This window comes from Melopsittacus undulatus, chromosome 1 (assembly GCF_012275295.1).
Source record: "Melopsittacus undulatus isolate bMelUnd1 chromosome 1, bMelUnd1.mat.Z, whole genome shotgun sequence".
Classification (NCBI taxonomy): Eukaryota; Metazoa; Chordata; class Aves; order Psittaciformes; family Psittaculidae; genus Melopsittacus; species Melopsittacus undulatus.
Window position 1 is genome coordinate 94,731,839 of NC_047527.1, and position 23,011 is coordinate 94,754,849.

General features: G+C 41.3%; 1 protein-coding gene across 2 annotated transcripts in view; it reads right to left on the minus strand.

Moving 5' to 3' along the window:
- KIAA0319 (KIAA0319 ortholog) overlaps positions 1 to 12,576 on the minus strand; it is a 29,894-nt gene extending 17,318 nt beyond the window's left edge. The window contains exons 1-8 of one of the 2 annotated variants that reach the window (XM_031049688.2): positions 11,869 to 12,576; positions 8,102 to 8,285; positions 4,916 to 5,014; positions 4,178 to 4,275; positions 3,701 to 3,788; positions 3,040 to 3,132; positions 2,304 to 2,436; positions 290 to 518 (exon numbers count right to left, since the gene is read on the minus strand). In XM_031049688.2, coding sequence (XP_030905548.2) covers positions 290 to 518; positions 2,304 to 2,436; positions 3,040 to 3,132; positions 3,701 to 3,788; positions 4,178 to 4,275; positions 4,916 to 5,014; positions 8,102 to 8,285; positions 11,869 to 12,561 — 1,617 coding nt within the window. In that variant the 5' untranslated portion in view covers positions 12,562 to 12,576. Of the gene's footprint in view, positions 1 to 289; positions 519 to 2,303; positions 2,437 to 3,039; positions 3,133 to 3,700; positions 3,789 to 4,177; positions 4,276 to 4,915; positions 5,021 to 8,101; positions 8,286 to 11,868 lie in introns of both variants that reach the window. The other variant, XM_031049687.2, reaches the window with a different exon arrangement.
- Positions 12,577 to 23,011: the final 10,435 nt, after the last annotated feature.

Below are 23,011 nucleotides of genomic sequence, written 5' to 3' on the forward strand. Positions count from 1 at the left end.
ACACTGTGAACTTGGAAGTCTTTCCAAACCACCAGGGAACAACAACAGCAGAAGTGAGAAAAAGCCACAAGGTATGATAAGAGAGAGAAGGAATTAAAAGTAGTATCTACAAGGAGAGCTGAATACATCAGAGAGGAATGATGACAACAACAACAACAAAAAAACCTAACAGCACTCTAGATATCTTAGTGCTTCTCAGTTCTGAGGAGTTACTTAGGTATGTGCTTTCTCATGTTAGATGCAAAAATAAAAGAGCTTTCCAATCCTAAGCAAGGAGAAACAGGCATACCTGCATTGCTACTACCTTTCCTTTGCTTTTGGGACTGAGTGACCACTCATAGCTGACAATTTCATGGTCATCACTGCTCTGGTTTCCATTCAGCGTGATGAAGTTCTGGGGCAAGGTGACTGCCTGATTAGGTCCTGCATTGGCAATAGGTGGGTAATCCACTGGTTTGTTGACACTCAGAGATGCAATGGTAGAGTTGGCTGCTCCATCTGAATCAATCACTGTGAGTCTACAACAGGAAAAACAGTATCAGAAATCCGCTAAGATGGACTTCTGTTAAGTCGTAAGTTCAAAGGTTTAACTTTCCCTGGCACTTTTTTGAACATCACCCAAGACAGACCCACTGATTATACTATTCAAACTTCTGCTTCAGAAACATATATCTGACAACTAAGGTAGGAAAGAAATTTGAAGACTGATTTAAAGAAATCCTACAGCTTTCATCCTTCAAGGAAAATAATAATAGAAAGCCTAGCTATACTGGATCACACATGAAACCCCTTTTCCTGCAGTCAACGGCAACTTCATCAAACAGATTTCACTGCAAATTCTTTAAAAAGCTTACTTGGTAAAAACAAGGGATTTGACTCATCGGCCATACTGTGACAGTCCCAGTTAACATCTATATCCAAGACTGCTCTTTTGGAGCTATAAGCATTGCTTATAGCGCACTAGCAGTTCTTAAATTCTTACTGCTTTGTGACACTAATGCAGCTCAAACTTCTGAAGATGTCAAATCACAAAACTAAAAAAGTACAGGGTTTAAAAACCCCACTACTGCCTCTCAGAAACATAATAACAAATCATCTCAACATGAGTCTGCTGCAAAAACACAAAAATGATGAAAAGTCTGCCTCAACAATATGGTAACTGACTATCTCTAATTCACCTCTTCCAAAAACTACATACTGCTGTCCACACGGAAGGGAACCACTCTTGAAGCCTTTCCTGAGTAGAACAAAACTAGTGCTCATTAATTCTTTTGTTAGGGAATAAATACTTTTGCCGTGGGTGCATATCCATGAACAGGAACACTGGATTTTTTCAACCAGCTCATTTCCTGTAAGTTTGAACACACTGCTCTATTGTTCAAGTACCTCAGCCTTCCCTAGAGGTGCACAGATACAGAAAGCGATTTCTTAATTCTCTAGGGTTTAGAACACTTGAGAGCATTGCTTGTAAAAGCAAGCTCTACCCTTATTAATACAGAAAAAAATCCTATGCTCCTTTCTGCCACTGTACAATATGAACAATTCCAATAAAGAACACAGAATAGAAGCTGAAGTTATGCAATTTTTGTTGAAGCTTATGCAAAGCACCACATTTAACATATATGTACGCTGACTTCAACATTCTGCTGTGTTACACTGATACACAATATATTGACTAGTAGGCTGTTGTGTGCCGGCAGCCAAATAAGCCAGGCTGGATCAGCAGGAAGCCTGCCCTCTGTGCAGATTAGGCTTTAAGTTAAAAAGCTCAGAAAATGAACTCTCATTTTAATTAAAGCACTCTGAACCAAAAATATTGCTTCCACTGATGGACAAAATCCAGCTTCAGCAATGAATAGAGGGAACCAGTAGCAAGGCAATGGCTTTTATAAAGAACAGAGTGACCCTTATTAAAACGAGCAGACAACAGTGCCCTGCAAGGATCAGTCTCCCAGTATTGTTCTGTCTGCCATCACCCTTCAGGGGATGACTTTCACAGCCTGACTGCAGTTTCATCTCAGCACACTTGCCAGCTTCTATAGATGGGGCAGGGGGGGTTGTGGGTGTTTTGCATAACTTTGCGCTGTAATGTATCACAACACCAGTATCACAAAACTCACTGCAAGAACTTTTTAATAAAATTGCTGCCTATGTCTCTCCACTGCACAAAATAAAGGTTAAAAGCATGCAGAAGTTTTTTTTTTGTTTGTTTGAGGAGGTACATGTGAGTTCAAGAGAAACAAACATTTAGCTGACATCACAGAAATAGCTAAAACCTCAAAGGAAAGCATCTGTGCAGGTACCTGAAAGTGTAGTTCCCAGGAACAAGGTTAGACAAGTGCAAGACAGGTGTGTCAGCAGATGCCTTCTGCTCTCGCAAAGGACCTTTAATTTCCTCCCAGTGGTAACTCACTATCTTCATATCATCAACACTTTCTATATTCATTAAAGAAAAACATATCAGTTCCTTGCAGAAACTGCTGGATAAATACTAATGTCTTTCATGCACTGATCCCCGTTTTTTCTACAATTATCTTCTCAAGTATATTTGAACAGATTTCATGTACCATAGCTGTCAAACCACATACTCCAAACTACATTTGGTATGGTTTATCTAAACAAACAAAAAATTCTTCACACACACAAATAAAAATCAGTCTCAGACTCTGCACAATCTGCTCTCAGTAATTACGAACAGAATTATGACATTTCATCATACCCTACATAACAGCTTTCTACCATGGGCACCAGCCATGCTGGCACAGGTTTTCTAGGCAGGGCAGAAAGAAACTGTAAGAGTAGCTGCTGTTTGGATGCAGCAACCTCTGACAGACAGCATCTCAGTCTCCAGGTGGAAGGCTGGATTTTATCACCTTTATTTTATTTATTAAAATACTTTGTAACTGGACTCACATCCCAAAAATAAACTCAGGGAACTTCTGAATTAAAAGAAGGAATTTCACTTGTAATTGACAACAACAACATTATAACTGTATACAAAAAATAGAGGATATAAGCACAGGAGGGTCCAGTACATACGACTCCCATCAATGAAGGTAGAAGTTGTAGGCAAGGAAACTTCTTGTACTTTGGGTGAAGCAATGGCAACAGGTGGCTGGTTAACTCTGACTGCTGTGAGAAAGATGAGAGGAGAAGGGAAAAAAAAAAAGAAAAAATAAAAGTAGTGAAAACTCAGGTCAAATTAATGTGTTGACTCTACAAATCAATAGTCCCCAGTGATTTAAATGTAGGATTGACAGCTTTGCAGCAGCATCTGCTTGTCCTTTTTGGGCAAGGGGGAGAAAAGGTTGCTGAAGAACAGTGCACTGACACAGCAGCCTTCTGCTGCAGCCCCTTCTAACTGGTATAATTAGACCTGTTCACTGTAACTTGCAGCTAAAGATTGTTCAGCACCTAATTGCTGTTCCCAGCTGTACTGGAGAAGACCACAAAAGATGGCATGATTGCTGTCTCAGGCCTTGCCTGAGGACGGTACAAGACCAGAAAGCATTTAAATACAATGAGCCAGCAACTCTACTTCCTTAAAATGCTTTACAGACACCAAGTTAGGCAACATCTCTGCATGATTGGACTACCAGATGCCCTTGGCAGACAGTAAGTGACACACTATTAGATAAGCATGTTGTACAACTACTTGTGTTGAAGAAATTAATTTCATTATTTTAGCCAACTGATTTACCTGGTTTGACTGTGACATTTACAAAGCCTTCGCCAAGGGCACTTTCACCAGAAACCGTCACTTTGAAGGCATAAAGTCCTACTGATAACTGAGACAAACACAGAACAAATTGGGTTACCTGTCAAATTATACAAAACTGGTATGCATAAATCTGCCAGTCATGTTATAAACAGAGAAAAATCTGGATATCTGAAACCTAGAGCTCCTTTCGTGAATACATACACAAAAGGCTACTAGTCACTGCCCAGAACTGAGAAATACAAAGCCAAAACTTAGGAATGTTTACTCTACCTTAGAAAATTATTAGAGCACTCTAAAAAAAAAAAAAAAGGCACAAAACACCACACTAATCTGGCAAAGATTTGGTGACACATGCAAGTGAAGAGACTCCTTGAAACCAGGTGCCCTTCCCCACAGGTTAGATTCATGTGAAAGGACCACACAAACACACTGAGCCTGAGCTTACAGCTCACTTACATGAGAGAGCTTCAAGGTCTGGCTGTGCCTGTGCTCCATTTCACCACCATAGTCAGCAGGGTGACTGATTAAACTCCACTCATAGGTGTAGGCTGTTTCTAAGAGCAGTAACACAGCATAACAGTAATCAGTTTTGCCTTCAAAATAAGCCCAGAAAACAAAGAAATCAAGTTCACTATCCACCAGATAAAATGCTGCAATAGGAAATCATAACTGCTACTGTATAAGCCTGCAAAATGAAGCAGTATGTAAACATGTTTTACTTCCACAGTGCTTTGTAACATGGTAAAACAGCAAGTATATAATGGACTTCACAAAATCCAGCTTCATGTGAAGTGAATGTGTTTTACATACCTACCTGTGAAATGTGTATTCCTTGCTGCTGTTCAGAAGCTGGTAGTTTTAAGGTAAATGCTGCATTCAGAAGCTACTTCCCCCTTCCCCTATAACCCGGATCATTTTATCTTTTGGTAGAAACAACAGACTTCCTATTGAACCATCTGGCTAATGAGTTCAGGTTCTTAAAATAAAAGCCACTAAAAAAAAAAAAATGGATAAACCTCCAAAATAAAAAAGGAGGAAATCCCCCTCTGCAGTTGGAGTCACCAAAAAAAAAAATATCAGTAGGAGATGAGAAGGATGGTTTTATCCTGAGATATTCACGTAAATCAGCACTTGTCTGCATTTACAGGTTGGTAGTGTGTGAATCTCCTTGTATGCCAAGCCTGTTCAACTCACCTGTAGGTGGTGGTGGGACCACAAAGGCATTCAGTTCAACCTCATTTTTGGGTAGAACCACTTGTATGTTATCTCCAGCAGACACAATAAGTTCTTTTACTGTATCTAAGACAGAATGAGTACATTATGTTTTAACAGATGGACAGATTTAAATTCAGTATCTTCGAATATTACTTGTAATGGATTAAATAAAATTTGACAAACTCTACAATAAGCAGGGAAGGACAAGTAAAAATATAAGACTTCCTCAATACATAATCTCTTATATTCATGACTATGGCTTCTTCACCTTTTACCAAACCAAAATTTTTCTTCTTCCCCAGATATGAAAGTGTCATTTCCCCTATTTCTGTTTTAGGGAAAAGCATTCGGGTTACTCCTGAATATCATAGAATCATAGAATAATTAGGATTGGAAAGGACCTTAAGATCATCTAGTTCCAACCCCCCTGCCATGGGCAGGGACACCTCACACTAAACCATGTCACTCAAGGCTTCATCCAACCTGGTCTTGAACACTGCCAGGAATGGAGCATTCACAGCTTCCCTGAGCAACCCATTCCAGTGCCTCACCACCCTAACAGTAAAGAATTTCTTCCTTATATCCAATCTAAACTTCCCCTGTTTAACCCATTACCCCTTGTCCTGTCACTACAGTCCCTAATGAATAGTCCCTCCCCAGCATCCCTATAGCCTCCCTTCAGATACTGGAAGGCTGCTATGAGGTCTCCACGCAGCCTTCTCTTCTCCAGGCTGAACAGCCCCAACTTTCTCAGCCTGTCTTCATATGGGAGGTGCTCCAGCTCCCTGATCATCCTCATGGCCCTCCTCTGGACTTATTCCAAGAGTTCCATGTCCTTTTAATGTTGAGGACACCAGAACTGCACACAATACTCCAAGTGAGGTCTCACGAGAGCAGAGTAGAGGGGCAGGATCACCTCCTTCGACCTGCTGGTCACGGTCTTTTGGATCCAGCCCAGAATACGGTTGGCTTTCTGGGCTGCAAGTGTACACCGAAGCTGGTTCATGTTCAGTTTCTCACTGACCAACACCCCCAAGTCCTTCTCCTCAGGGCTGCTCTGAATCTTTTCTCTGCCCAACCTGTAGCTGTGCCTGGGATTGCTCCAACTCAGGTGTAGGACCTTGCACTTGTCATGGTTAAACTTCATGAGGCTGGCACCAGCCCACCTCACAAGTGTGTCAAGGTCCCTCTGGAAGGCATTCCTTCCCTCCAGCAGATCAACCAAACCACACAGCTTGGTGTCATTGGCAAACTTGCTGAGGGCACACTCAATTCCATTGTCCATGTCAGCCACAAAGATATTAAACAAGACCGGTCCCAACACCGATCCCTGAGGGACACCACTCGTTACTGATCTCCAACTGGACACTGAACCATTGACCACAACTCTTTGAGTGCGACCATCCAGTAAGTATCACAGGTAACATTGCTCTGCATAAAGAATTACACATTTTTCTTGGATAGAAGTGCAGGAATTAAAAAAATACACAATTACAGAGGACAAGAAAAGCCATCTGCAGCAGAACAAAATTAATTAAATGAAGTAACAAAGTCCAAACTAGAACTGTAGTGCTTGCCATCCAGGAACACCCTCCCAATTTTCATCTGTGAAACTCCTTACTCTTCCAAAAATGCAAAGTCCACAAATCCAGTCCTCAATAGAAACATATCAAAGCACAGCTTCAGGAAAGGACCCCACAGACCTGTATTTCAAAGGTTTTAAATGTCTTCCAGTTAATATTGGGAATCCACAGCACAGAAGTTCTGCAAAAGCAACATTCACTAGTGTCTAAATGTTCAGCTTACAGCTTCCGAATATATGAGCAAGGCACTACTCAGTGCTGGCTAACAGGCCTAAAAACAGACTGAAGAGGCCACACTGCCGACACACTTTGTCACCACCATTTTAATGTGCCCAAGGCTCTGCAATTGCTCATGGGAGTAGCCCTAGACACCAGTGGAGTGGATATTTGTACTTGGACCTCCACGAGACAGGGATAAAACGGCTAGATGAGGGTGATGACCAAAAGAGAGGAGTGACTCTTCGAGATTTTTAAGACAGTAGGGCTGATGACACAAAAACTTGAGGTATTCCTTGCACAAAGCAGTACTTACGTTGAAATTCATCAAAACTTCCCTTCAGCTTCTTCTTTCAAGCTACTTTTTGATTCATCTTCAACCTCCTCCTGTGAAGGAGGATGAGGAGCTGCCTAGTCAACACTCAATGGTAATGATGATCCACTGCCTTGGAGAGAGATCTGCAGCTCATTTTTTCCTGTCACCTGCTACCGCTATCCTCGCTGGCAGGTTGCAGTTTGGCAGAGGGTGCCAAGAGTGTCCCCAAATGCTTAACTCTCCACATCCTTCAGTATACCAGAGGGCCAAACACCACTTCTCTGCTACTTGTGGCCCTTCTAACCACTCCAATTGTCAGGATGCACAGGGAGGCAGGAAACTCAGCAGAAGAAAGCAGATACTCTAACACACACACACACATAATTTACTGCAACTACTGAGAACACAGTGGTTATACATGTCCTTGTCAAACTAAAAGTTGTTGCTCTGCAGATGGAAGTCTAATAAGCTTTCTCACAGCTTTGAAATTAGAGAAAAACTTCTTTTCCTCAGGATGAAGAGGACAGATTCTCCCCTACTACAGGCTAGGCTTCTCCCCTATTAAGGGCTGTGCTTCCTCAGGTCCCACCTATGTTCCTGCATGATATCTGACAACTATAAATAGTGGGAACCCTGCTCAAGAGTTTGAGACGGAACAATATTCTCAAGAGTCACACAAGAACAACAGTATGGCTAGAAGAGACTATTCTAAAACTGTAGAAAGCCTCAAATATTTCTCACCAAGTATAAAACCCCATTTTAAAAACCTTTTTAATCTCTTCTTTTACTTTGCTGTATTTGCTTGGATTACAATTTCCCGCTAACATTGGACTTGGTCAGAGTTCTGCTTCAAAAGTAAGTGGCTAAGGAGTCTGAAGTTTGCAATGTTACTGTAGGTCTACAGGCCTGAAGAGGGATGATGTTATGTTCAGGTAAAGAGTGAGCTTGTAACTAACAACAGTTTGGAAGCTTGACAGTCGTAAAAGCCATCCCCACCCACTGTCCAACCTGCAGGTACCTCTCACATCTCCAGCTATGTTAAAACATTACCTGATTTAGCATCAGTAACGGGTGGTGTGAATTGCTGCATGGGCTCAGATGGCACAGTATTATTGAGAAGCAGCATGATCCCACTTTCAGTGCCATTCTCTGGGGCCATTGTGGGAGTCTGGGTTTTCTCTGACACACCTGGGGAGAAATCCAGTTTCTCTGAAGGAGGGGAAGGTGTAACAGCCTGAAAAATTAATTATAGGAAAAGAACTGTCATAAGTGAGCCATCTTTCACATTTCTAGATTTAGAGGTATGATGTTTTTTAAATAGCATATAGGGTGAGCTTACTGATACACATTACTAGGAGGGTTTATTCATATACAGAATATCAAACAGGAGGACTGTTTGATGGGGGCTTTTGGTGATTTGTTTTGTCCTTCATTCCCCCCCTCCCCCCCAACAAGTTTTACAAGAAATGCTCATATGGTTATCAAAATGAGGTAACCTGCAACACAACTAAGGCTATCAGTTCTCAAGGCAACAAAGAATAGTAGGACAGCTCTAAATACAGTCATAAACCTTTAAAACCCAATGACAAAAAGTCTGTGTGCTGTGTATTATTGTCTTCATGCTTTACACACAAACATAACAGAATCCTTGCCTCTTACTATATCTGCTCAGACCACAACTTCCTCATGCCTTCTTTGTTTCCTCACTACTACTAAAACCCTAAATCTCTCCACTTCAGTCACCAAGCTGTAGTAGTGTTCTCTCTCACCCAACTTGTGGTAAATCAGAACTTCAGCAAAGAACACAGCAAGTTTAACAGGAATAACTCAGCACTGTGTTAGCCTTGCCCACAACATGCCCCTCTCCCTTAAGCTTTATCACCTTTCAATGACACATTAGTCTCAAAGGGCAAACAGTTTCTCCTTAGGTTCTCAAGACATATTTCTGACCTAACACCTAGAGAAAAGCATTTTGCTAATTATGGCTACTATGTGTGGCATATGAAGACATATACTGCTATTATACGTACATAATCTATTAACTGAAGAATAGGATTATGAAGGTTGGTAAAATGCATACTGGTATCATAGAATGGCTGAGGTCGGAAGGGACCTCTAATCCAACTGTGCTCCCCAAAGGAGGGTCAGATACATCAGGCTGCTCAAGACCATGTCCGGTCAGGTTTTGACCATCTCCAAGGACAGAGAATCTACAGTTTCTGGAAAACCTGTTCCAGTGTTTCACCATCCTCACAAGAAAAAAAGAAATTGAATGTTTTTACTGTTTAAAAAAAATTCCTTGCATTTCAATTTATGCCCATTGTCTCTTGTTCTGTCACTGGACAGCACTGAAAAGAGCCCATCTTCATCATCTTCACTCCTGCCATGGTTATTCATACACATTGGTAAGACACTCTTGAACCCTCTCTGATCAAGGCTGAACAATCTGAGCTCTCAGCTTCTCTTCAGTCGCTCCACTTTCATTCTACAGTCTGTTGCCTCCCTAGGAAATCAGAGTAGCTCTGCCTGTGGACATGAGAAAAAGCTCACTGTGCAGCTGGGAGCACCATGGTGATGTCAGGGACTGACTTTCCAGCCTGCAAGGAAACAGAGCGTATGGAAGTCATCTGTAACTTCATCTCTGCCTTCAGTTAAGGACAGAGAGAAAAGATCTTCATGCAGCTGAGACAGCAGTGTTGGGGACTGTGGCTGCCTGACCTGGGAGGATGTAAAGGACCGCACCAAGAGCTGCACCTCCAGATGGATCTGTAAAAAAGATGATGCAAGCACCTTTGTGGCTGTATCTCCAGCTCTGCCCAATATGCAGAGAATAAGATGATGTCTGAGCAGCTGGGACACTGACAACATCAGGGACTGCAGCTCTCCTTAGGTAGTGAATTTGGAATGCCAAACCTATACCCTCAGCTGGAATCTCACTCTTGACATTATCACACCTGGTAAGAGCCTCAAGCCTGTCCTGCCTCATGCCTTGACAAAAGGCAGCTATCCTTGACATCACTCCATCCCACATCTTCTAAAAAGATGTGCTTTAACACACTTTGGCAAACCAAAGCGTTTCTTTGCCTGCCAGATTTGAGGGATGTCTACTTTTCTGAGTTCCCTCTGGCTTTCCTCCTCTCCTGGCCCTTTTACAGTCTATCAGCTGAGAAGCAGCCATCCTGCCTTTGTAGGACAGATGGGGAGAAAGTCACCTCAAACACACCTTTCTTGGGTCACTGTTTTCTGCAATGGCACCAAACATCTCTTCAGCTGGCAAGCCTAGGCAGGACTCTGCAGTCAAAAAAGCTGCCCTGCGGCACTGTCACATCCAAAGCAGTGTCACAGCCAAAAAGAGAGCTTAAATTAGGAATGTTAGCAGGCAGCAATACAGGCAATATCAAGAACTGACTTATCAGGCAGAAACTACTGTTGAGAGATATTCCTGAGCAGATGCAGAAAGTAAGATTAGCCCAAATTCTAGCTTAGGAACAAAAAGGAAAAGAAAAAAAGGAAAAGACTCTTTCTTGGAGTGAATAGGGTAGGCAATTCTGTCGGTATGGGCTTTGTGAGGCTTTTTTGTTTGCTTTTACCCACCTGTACAGCCACAACTGCTTTTTACAAAATAAACACACCACCCACGAGAGCCCATGCCCTTCAGTTCTCAGGGTTTGACTTGAGTGTAAATCTCTTGAGAATTCCCACAGAAAACAAGAACATGCTCATATCCAAAGCAAAAAAACCAACCAACCAACCAACCAAAGAAAAAAAACAACCCAAAAAAACCCAACCCAAAAAACCAGCCATTCAGTTCCCTGGGGAACATTTCAGCTGTCCCCTCCAAGAATCTCATCTGTAAGTAAGAAAGTTGCATGAAACCTGTGACAAATATTTTCTTCCCTATGGTAATAGCAATAAATTATCATTTTTACAGCAAGAGATAAGTAGTTGCTGGTTATAAATTCTGGTGGAATTTAGAGCAATCCAGCTAACAGTGCTTAACTTCCTCCTCCCTCTAGCAGGGGTGTGTGTGTCAAACTCAGTAAATGTTGACCTTACAGCCTGTTTCTACTTTCCAACTGATCCCACCCTGTTCTTAAGAAACTGGAGCCCCTTTAGTCTCAACTGATGGAACTCATGGGCATAAATAGAGAAAAGGTGCATTTTACTTAAGTATCTAAATTTGGCTTTAAGTATTTAACTTACTTTTCTTATTGACAGACTCAAGAAAAGGATTCTGAGAACAAAACCAACTTATCCACTTTATCCTGCTGTACATCATAGTCCAAAGCCACCACCACCCTTTACGTACCTTGACTCTCTAATATGTTTTGAGAACATTACAGAAGGTATTCAGCTCCATTACGTCTGTAACACTGCTACGCATTAGTAACATGAAACCCATAAAATAGTCTTAATTTTATTGATGGAGTAAGTTACAGTTACTGGTCTTGGCTTTTGGATACCAGAGTCCACTGGTATTGCTCAGCTGACTACTGCTGACGAGTCACCAAGAGTCAGAAGGGAAAAATACCATAGCACCGTTCCAGCAGGTCCAAGCACATTCCTTTGTACACTTCCAAGGAAACCCCCGTGTCCCAAAAGCAACTCTGCTCCTTATCTGACAGAAGAGGCCTTTAGCAATTCATCTGCCTATTAAGACATACGAATTGCTTTCAGCCTTTTCTACACTCTAACAAGACTGTAAGTCATTTGAAACTTGTTACATTACAAAGCAATAACCTAATTTGATTTGAAAAACAAAACCATTGCAAACTGGCCTCACCATACTCTGCCTGCTTCCTGAGGGACAAACTTACCTCTTTTTTCAAAGCATCATCAGGTTGTTGAAGAAGCTGAACATCTGCTTCACTTCCAAATGTCTTCCTAGGGAATGGTGTAATCTCAGGGAGAGATGACAACCTCTCTATGGAGTGTTCAGTGACAGAGTGGAATTCAGAGCTGTTTTTATTCAGAAGGCTTTCCCTTTTCCCAGACTCTCCTTTCTTCTCAACAATGTCTTCCTGGTTATCTCCATCATCACCCATGGAATAGTTGAAGCTGTTTTCACCTGCCACGATTGGGCCCCAGTCAGTATAATCCATGCTCTCCTTCTGCTCATGTTTGATACTTGTCTGAAAGGGGTCCTGTTCCAGCTCCTTATAATCATCAATGTATTCAGGTATCTCCTCAAGGCTGGGATCTTTGCCAAGCAGAGACAGCTCCTTCAGGCTACTCACTTCCTCAGATGGCTCACTCTGGAGTCCCACAGAGTGGACCATGCTTGGGATCACCTGCCCAAATCCCAGCAGTGAGGCTGGCCTCTGAGAAGGCCTCAGCACAAAAGTAAGATAGGATTTTACAGTTTCTATTTTTTTAGGTTCACAGTTCTCCTTGTGTTGGCAGTTCACGATGTAACAGCGTCGTTCAAACATCCAGGACAAGTCACAACCAGAGAGGTCACAACATGCAGCAATGCAGTCTGACACAGACATAGCGTGAGGAACTCGCATAATTTTAGTGGTTTCTAGGTTGGGAGATATTACTGCACCTGAGTACGTGGCTCCTTCTCTGCACTGCTCACAACTGGAACCTGAAACAACATCACCAACATAAGGCACAACACTACAATCAAGCCATAATATAGTTTACTGTGACCAAAAATAGCTTATCACAAGAAACAAGATAAAAACAGGTGGTACCCTGCTAAAATAAGCTCATTTATTTTCACTGGCATCATCACTACTCCACTACTTTTTTTTTCCCCCAACATGTCCCTTTGCAGTAGCATTTGTACTTAGAAGGATTTTTCAGTGTAGGATCTTCATATGTTTTGCAAAGTACTTTTTACTCCCGTTCTACAAATACCTAAGAAAGTGAGTTGCCAATACTTAAAATGAGGAACAGAGCAAGGAACCTGCACAAAAATATCATGGGATACCTCCGTTTCCATTATCACAGCATAGTGAACAAAACATGTTTTAAAACAAAACTCAAAATTCTGTAACATGTCATTGTTGCATTTCAGGGAGAAGGCAGCAAAAATCTACATAGAAGAAACATTTGCCATCTCACTTGAACTTCATTAAGAGTCACTCATACCAACGTTATTGCTGAACTTAATATAAAAACTGGGTAAGTTCTCCAACTTCTGCCACTTTACCCACTATTTCATGCAAAATCACAAGAGGTCACTCTAATACAGAGCATCTTTCCTTTCCTTCCTGTGCAGTGAAGTACTTTCAGTATGTCAGCAGAATTATTTTTAAGCACATCACAGACTGAGTGTGAAGTGCTCAAATCAAGCATGAATCAACATACTGTGTATCTCAGTCAGTTTTTCATGTCTTTTCTAGGTGCTTTTTTCCTGGTTATAACTGCTCTTCAGAATTCCTCTCACCAAAATGCAACTTGAAAAAAAAAAATAATCTGATCATGCTTCAAAAATCAGTTGAGTAAAACCAGGACAGTCTTCTTAACATGTTTTTAAACTAGATTTGCTAAGTCAACCAATGAAAACAAGAAGAGACCACTGCAGCGCTAACACAGTAATGGAAGACAAAGTTGACTGCTCTGCACATCATTAACAGTTAAGCTCTGGCAGTAGAAGCCTCGTTATTCACAGTTGTATGGCAGGAGAAAAAGTAAAGGCAACTTGATTGATTGATTCCAGCTCAAATCTGTTGAACTGATAAGCAGGAAAAATAAAATCAAAGAATAAGAATAAGATGGCAATAGGGATTAGGTCTGTTCATGACCTAGAGCCTCAGAGATGCAGAGATTCTCTTGTCCATGCACTGTGTCCAACCACCACACTACAGATCCCACCACATCTTCTGGGCTAAACTGCAGTACACTCTTCCATGATACGTGGTCTGAATACAGCTACTGAAATACCTGTCGGGCATCATAGTGGCTAGGATCAATGTACAGCTTGCAAAGTAGATTAACTTCAATTCAAGAAAAAAAACCAAAAAGTTTACAAGGGTAGATTCACCAGTGCAGCCATTACATCCCTTCACAGGGAAACGCGCAACACTTCCAACAGAGATGTGGACAATATGAACTAACCTGACATACTGCGTAACTCACTATAATCTCAAAGATGGTTATCAGACACCACACCACCTTGACTTTCTGGAAAGACCTGTGTGAACCAGAACACATCACTAGAACATGTAGCCACAGCAGTGTAAGTAGGAAAGAATGCACTGCAAACCCAGGCTAGTAGAATCATAGAATAGTTAGAATACTATGATTTCAAAGACATGTCTGCATCTTAAAGTTTCCTTTATCCTGGCATGTGTTTCATGCCTTAGATACGTGGTAAGAAAAGGGTGTTCATCTTATTCTTCAAAGCCCAAGACCAACCATAGTGAAATATTTTGAAATTTGATGCATCTGGAAACATCCTTTCTCCCATACTAAAGAAAAGGATACTGGTGATGTCCAGCAGGCTCTGGGAGGCCATGTAATGTATAGCTGGGCTGCATGGAGCTCAAAACAGGAGACCAGGCTGCTCAACACCTGTGACTGCAATTATCTGCCCATCAATCTTTGCATTTTGTTGGAGTGGCTAATCTCAGAACAAAGCATCACAATACAAACACACAGTGAAAGAAAATTGAGAGCCAGTCAGGAGAACACTAGTGTATTTCCAGAAATAGCACTATTTGAAAGGTCTGCCACAAATGCCAGATTAGAATATGCCTGCTCAAGATAAATTGATTCCAAGGTGTTGGATTCCCAGTTAAAAAGTAAACTCTTCTTCCTGTGTTGGAAAGCAGTGTCTTCTATCTCTCTTGGGGGGGGGGGGGGGGGGGGGGAGTCAGTAATTTTTCAGATGCATCAGCCTTAAAACTATTGTTTTTTATTAATAGCCAGAATAATTTAAATCTGTTTCAATTTAAGCTGATTTCATCAATTAATGGATATAAACCACTGAAATGAAACTGGCATTGTAAGGACTGCCGATGTGGAGAAAAGAGGAGTTGCATCTGCAGGTTTGGGAAGCTTCATCCAAACTACACGAGATGCTGAGTGGCAGAAGCATGGTATACATGGTATACATGGTACCTACCACCTATCACCACATCCAGCTCAAACCTCCCAAGAGGCATAAACTTTAGTCAGTGGTATACATCTTTTCCACTGGATGAGCTGTCTACAGTTCTAGCTTTTTTTTTTTTTTTTTTCCCCCATTGTATTGGGTTTATGTGGCAAGGTTTTGGTAGTCAGGGGTGGGAGGAAATGGACTGCGGGCATGCTTCTGTGGAAAGACACCAGAAGCTGTCCCCATGTCAGTTCCAAGAGGAACTCACTGCTGGCCAAGGCTGAGCCTATCAGCGACACTGGTACACTGGTACAACACCTTTTTGATGACATATTTAAGAAGGTGTAAAAACCACTGTACAACAGCATCAGGCAGGAGAGAGAAGTGGAACAGGTTTGCATACACAAGGTCAGTGAAAAAAGGGGAGGAGATGCTGAAGGTGTCAGAGCAGAGATTTGCCTGCAGCCTGAGGTGCAGACCATGGTGAAGCAGGCTGGCCCCCTGCAGCCCACAGAGGTCCATGGTGGAGCAGATACCCACCTGCCACCTGCAGAGGACCCCACATCAGAGCAGGTGAGTAAGCCCTGAATGAAGCTGTGACCCTGTGGAAAGCCCATGTTGGAGCAGCCTCCTGGCAGGAACAGGGGGAAGGTACTTCTAGATCTGTTCTTACTTGTCCTACTCTAATTAACTGGCAATAGATTATTTTCCCTGTGTCTAGTCTGGTTAGCTCTTGACTGTAACTTGTGTGTGATCTCCCTGTCCTGATCTCAACCTGTGAGCTTTTCATCATATTTTTATCTCCTGTCTTGTTGAGAAAGGGTAGTGACAGAGCAACTTGCTGGGCATCTGGCAGCCAGCCAACATCAACCCACCATATTCATGAAAATCAGTCAAAAACTATTAGCCAAAAGCGACCACACACAAAATAAAAGACTCAAACAAACAACTTTAATCTAAATAGGGGAGAGCAGCCCTCCTCAATTTCCTTTGATAAATCACAGCAGATTCTTCAATATCCTTCTGAATACATTCCCTACTAAGCCCATTTCCCTATTCTCTGATCAATGCAATGTCAAGCCTTTCTTATTTGCCAGCCTTCTCATTATCTTCTGTTAACACAAGTGGTAAGAAAACTTGTTTCTCTCAACTAGCTTTTAGAATCACAAGCTCATGTGCACAGAAAAACTGCAGAATGAACATCTAGCAGCTTCATGAGCCCAAGTAAATTAATCTTAAAGCTTGCACTAAAAAGCAGTCCTTTTAACTTAATAAAGGAGAGCATCCACTGATGTATTTCAGCAAACTTATCCTGAAAAAAACAGCAAGTACATTCCAGTTCAGAGCTCCACTTGGATGGAAAATACTGCAAATTATCAAGATGGAAATAAATACTAAAATTTATACTAAAATAATATGTGATACCAGAATGTATTAGCCCCTAAACACTGTGTTCTGGTACCTGAGATCCAGGGAGAAGCTTGGAATACAGCCAGCAATCTGAGCATAATTGTTTTGTTCTCAGGTATATCAAGAAAGCATAGCAGAATTGCAGCTAAAGAACAAAAACATTTTCTATATGAACACTGAGGATATTCTAGCCTGCTAGCAATTAACAGCATCATAAAAAATATAAAACTGTGACATTCTCCACAGCCAAAACTCAGTATTTACTGCACATTATTGCCTTCTTTTGAAGTGGCTGGGTTTTTATTTTTCCTAAAGACACTGACATGGACCCTACAGCAGGTACTCAGTATCTAACAGGAGAGCATTTTGTTTACAGAAGGCAGACTTAATGTTTACTACAGCAACACAATCCTCAGCTCTATGTTCTCCTCAAAAAGTCTGGCATTATAAGATGCCCAGGATGATCTTGAGGATTACTGCAAACCAGCCATGAGCACAGCTATAGTTAATGCCCATCACCCCTCAGCTGTAGTTAATACCTACTCCCCCAAATTCAAATTTCCAAATTCAGTAGTCCATGCAACCCTTAGCACATTAGCAATGTTCTTCCCCATGAAACAGCCAATCCTGTTTATACTACAGGAGATGAAAGCCAGGTAACTGAGCATTAGTTTTTAAATTCTTGCTAATATCAATACAGCCAGTATCCCCACAACTAGATTTCAGACACTCTTTTAAAGAAATACACACCATCCTTGAATATATTGTTCTGTAGTTGCCATGTCAAAACCACCTGCACCAGAATAAATCTCCCTACGACACAAAACCAGTACTAAGAATTACTATTTCTTAACCTATCTGATTATGAAAGAAAGTAATTTACCTATCTCTTTGGCTGAAGCAGAAGCTTACAGGACTTTCCTGTGGGCTTTGAAAGGAAATACACATCTGTAAAGCAGATGGTGAGATGAGAGATGTAAACAAATGCATTTATGCTTCTCATAAATCAAGCATCTTATGATATTTCAGAAGAAAAAAGGTAGCTTAGAACATAAGCAATACATCATTCTTAAGTTGTCTTGCAAGAGAAAGAAGGAAAACTCTGAACTCTCCCACTACTCCTTGCCCCATGCACCTGCACTGAAACAGTCCTACTGAATTTGGCTCCAAATAGCTCCCATTTTCATTCCTCCACTGCAGTCAACTGCCAATTATGAAGCTGTTAGCATTGAGGAGTCACGAGATGTCCCAGCTCTTGCCTTATTCATATTTCATTCACATCTGCATATACACTCCAGGAGCACACACTTCACTTTTTGTTTGTGACTCAGACACACAAGAAGTAAAATCCTACCTGTTATTGCCCATAGTAACAGGCAGAGAACACCACCAAATGCCATGCTGCACCAGGAAGGCAGTGACATCTGCTTTTCCAACCAGCTGTGTAGAAATTATGTGTCTTAATGTTGGTTTCCTCTAATATATTGTTTAGTACCCTGCTGTAGCCATGAAGCACTGCAACAAACAGCACAGGAAAAAACATCTCAGATGTGAGCATTAGAATGTAACAGTAAAAGCCAATAAGCAGGTTAAATGAAGGCTTTATTATTACTTCCTGTCTTCTTGATGGAAGACACAGTTTACCAGTCAAGGTGAAGATACAGAACAAATTACCTACCTGGAAATCTCATTCTCTGGAGATGCAGAAATGTTCCTAACAGATTTGCATGGTTGTGTTTCGGTACATCAAAACCCTCAGATATTCTGTCTTCAGTGATCTAGAACCCGGTTTTGCTCTGACTTTAAGCAGAAAACAGAAAGTACTCTTAAGTGAGTAATCACAGTCAGCATGTTCATATAAAATTCATGCAGTGTTAAATCAGCTCTTGAGAGAGCCCTCAAGCTGGGTACCTCCCAGCTATCAAGGTAATGCAAGCAGACACTTCTCCAGGATTCCTAGGTAAGCATTCTTTACCAGGATACTGAATTCTCCAAATAAGACAGCCTAAGCAAGAAACAGATTTACTAACAAGCAAGCAGTTTGAAGATGCATTACTCATGCAAGCAAAAAAAGTTTAGCCAAACTCACACCCTCTCCCACATAAAGGATCCTAAGTAGATATTTGACTAAAAGACATTTCTGTAAATTGGAAACACAGGCAGTAAGGTTTCTTTGGAGAACAGCCCTTCTCAAGGCAGAGCATCCCAGTCAATTCCCTGTGATGTTTATTACATGACTTGCTAAACAGCTATTAACAGCTGAGCAGATCAACTGATGGTGTAAACATTTTCTTCCACTAAGTTCACTGAGGAGTACAAATGCCTCCCTGAGCTAGCCAGATCAGCAGGGGGAAGTGAATATGTGGCTCAGCCCAACACGGAGTATAAAAACTGAACAACAGAAGAATTCTGAAGAGAGGAAGGGGATTCAGTTGGCTTCAACTCATGCCTTCCTTCCCAGTGACAGAGGATGCTCAGTGTTACAATGGTGAGCTGAGTATACAGACCAGCAGTGGAAATCACATTGGTATTGCAGCTGAACTGTATGTAGCCACTGCTATATTTTGCCAGGTGTCACATATATTTGCACTGTGATTTCAGCATATTTGTATTTCTTTGATAAATTGGAAATAGCATGTTACATCTCCAGATAAGTAAATCTGGTATTAAACAGTACACCCTCCACACGTGGAAAATCTAAAGGAGTGTGGTCAGAGAGTACTGGACTGACAGCTCCTCAAGTCTGTGGTACAAACACTAACTGTGCTCAAGACATAAGCAAAATGACCACAGAACATAACTAAAGCAAGGAGAATATAACAGATTAGGTTTAAAAACAAAACCTAAGCAAAAAAAAAAAAGTTCGGGCAAGCTCCCTGCAAAACCAGGAAAGACTATTACTAAATTTCCAAAATTCTGGTACCCAATTTAAAATTTTACTTGACTTTTGTGATCATTGTTCTATCCAACAACAATGAAACTCCTCTTCCTAAGACAGCTTCCTTATCTCTGATGAGAAGAAGTAACTGTCACCAAAAACCCCATAAAACACACCACACCACACTACACTACACTGCTTCTAGTATGACACTATTGTGATATCTGCAGTCAGATGTTCTCTCAGGAAGCAGTTCCTGACAGAATACACTGAATAGCTACAGAATAGCCATGTGCCTCTTTAGTAAATAGGACTAATTTAGAGTGAATAGGACTAATTTAGGAAGGCTTCACCTTAGAAAGATCAGCAGGTTGTCTGGATGCTTGTAAGTACCACTTCTACGATACCAACTCCTCAGCAACAGGACCATTTTCAGTCTTGCATTCCCCTATTGCTCTTCTGTCCTTTCATAAGCTATAAAGTTATGATTTTTGTAAGAGATAAAAAGCCCCAAAGATTTTTTTTTTTAAGCTGAATAGTTTCAAAAGTACCACCTAGCATGCAGAATCTTTTCTATAATGAAATGTCTAGGAGGTTGGTCAAGATGACTGTCCCTTGATGAATCTAACCTGGCTCTCAACTGTACAGGCAGTTATCTCTAGATGACTTCTTAAGCCTTTCCAACTGAACCCACCAGCATACAGCTGCCCATGCTGATCATCTGCACATTCATTCTAACACATTACCCAAAGTGATGATTTTTTAGTGTTTTACTCAAGAACATTCAAATTAAACCAGAGTGTAGCACAGAGTACACAGTTTCTATAAACTTCAACATTTTGGAATATTTCTCTTGCTTTTGAGAATGGGAACGGAGGAACACAGATAGGATTGACAACCTAATATGTATTTCCAACTTATTAACATATATACCCCAAATACCTCAACAGACTGAGAGGAAGGGAAGATATTATTATGACAAGACATAATTTCACACACAGCCTTTTACCAGTTTCTATGGAAATCTCTCTAGATTTGCAAAGGTTGTTAGCTACCAAAAACTGTGATTTGCAGAAAAGCTTATTGAAACTCAGAGTTTCTGAGTTATTGTGCATTTGCTGTAACCTTCACTCCTTCCCAGAAGCAGCCAAATGGACCAGATGCCTAAGACAGACTTTCAGTCCTTTAGCCTAAGGAAAAATGCATCAGGCTCGGTATCAGAACATCACAAGGACAGAACACTAATCAGAGGCAGAAAAGTAATTTTGTTTATTTTTATAGGTCTTTTTCCTCTGCAAGGCAAACTTCACTATCTCACTGGGATTAAAAGGAGCAGCCTCTGTCTCCTGCATAATAGTTGACTGTAAGTCCACATGACTACTTGTAACAATGCTATGAAAAACATTAAGACACCATGTAAATGATCCTGACTTTTGCAGCATTACCTGAGTTCAGAAACACAAGCACTTGTAGCAAGCAGTGGTGGGTTATTTTTATTTTTCTGGTTAGTTTTTTGTTGTGGCAGTGTTTAGTTGGTTGGGGTTTTCTTGTTGTTGCTATTTGGTTTTTTATTTATTGTCGTGGTTTAAACCAAATTCTCACAGTACTCTCACTCACTCCCCCCCTTGCTCCCCCAACTCCCGGAGAGTTAGGAAGGAGAATCCAAAGAATGTAGCCCCCACGGATTGAGATAAAAATGGTTTAATTGCTAAGGTATAACACAAATCACTACTGCCATTACTACTACAAATAATAATGATACAGCAAATAACAAGCAAAAAGTATACAACACCTCACCAGCCACCGACCCATAACTCACTCCACCCTGCCCGGCCGAGCACCATGTGCTACCTCCTCCATTTCTCCCCAGAGCTCCACCCTTCCAGCTCTCTCCCCCAGTTGCATCCTGGGCATCACGTGCTATGGTATGGAATACCTCATTGGCTAGCCTGGATCAGGTGTCCTGTCTCTCCTTCCTTCCAGCCTCCCCTCCTTCCCGGCAGAGCACGTGCTCAGAAAAGGCCTTGAACAAAAACACCCTCAAAACATGCTCACTATCAAGCAACTGTTCCCAGCCCAGAAGTCAAAACACAGCACTGCACCAGCTACAAGAAGGAGAAAAATGACTGCTATGGCTGAACCCATGACATTTATTTATTAAGAAAATGGATTACCAAAGCTACAAAATCCCAGACTTGAGACTGCATACACACTCTCCCTTGAATCCATATGGGACACACAATGTGAGGACACAGTTAATGCACAAAAGCAGCACTGCATCCTCCCATGCTTCCTTGCAGCTACTATTGATGATTAATTTCCACATAAAATAAAAGCTCACATTCATTGCAAAACTAGGTTGCATTTCCTGATATTAGGATCAAATTCAGACACAAAGCACATATGGTCACAATTCAGCGCATAGGTACTGATCCACAGATGAGAACATAACTACCAAAACCTGCATGCTTTCTTAAACAGTTATGACAGTAAACACTGCTGTAGTGTATGCATGCAACGTTCCTCTCACCTCCCCCATGATATTGTACTGTTCCTAAGTGTTTCATCACACAAACACAAGAGACATCAAATTTTAAGGTGGCGAGCCATGATATTCCAGCAGTTAAAAACAACGAAAGCTGAAAGATTTTCTAGCTGAATTCTTATGCTTCACTGATAATCACAAAGCCTGTTATCTCTGTTCCAACAGGAGCAGACAGCATTGCTGGTAATGACTTTGGAATTGCTTGGCTCTTAGCAGTTCAAGTCTGACTCGCACACTTACCTAGATGAATTGCAGCCTTGAGACATTTATAGGCAGATGTGGTAAAAATATACAGGTATTATACATATACATATATACCACTCTGAAAGCCATGTTTTTCTGTGCCAGCTGCCAGCTTCTAGCAATGCCTTAGCAAACAGGAGAAGGGAGAATTGTAAACTGATCCTTCAGTGCAATCATTTTGACTTCACAATCTTTCAAACATAGAGTTGCTCATCAGGACCACAATATCTTTTGTTAAGTAACACATGAAGTATGAGAGCTTTCCAAGGAAAAGGAATTGCCTGTATTGCCCTCCTTCACCTCAAATCTCACCCTGCATTTTGGTTCACCTGGACTTTAACGGAGACTCAAGTAATTTTTTCACTCGGAGAAAGAAACAGGTCAGCTAAGTAGACTTTTACTGCCACCTCCTACACCTAATTAGGCCAGGACTTTAACAGTAAAAAAATGTGCAGACTGAATTACCTGTACATTGTGGGAATACATTCAAATCCTATACGAGCAAATAGAGCACAAGGCAATATACCAGCACTCTACAAAAGGTTGTAGCAGAATCCCTTCATGCTAACAAAATCAGATACAGGAACAAGAAGTGTCATGAAAGCAGACAGCGAGAACAATGCCAGACAGCAGAAACCTCCAGGAGAACCAGGCTCCTCAACAACCACAGCTAGCATTGGTGGGGCTTCTCATTTCTGTACCTTTCTGGTCATTAGAACAGCTAGGTAACATGCCAAAAGAAATACTGAAACAGCATCTGAAACTCAAGCCACAGCTAAAGCAAAACACGCATTTTGTAACTGACAGCATCTCTTATAAAAAGCAGGATGGCTG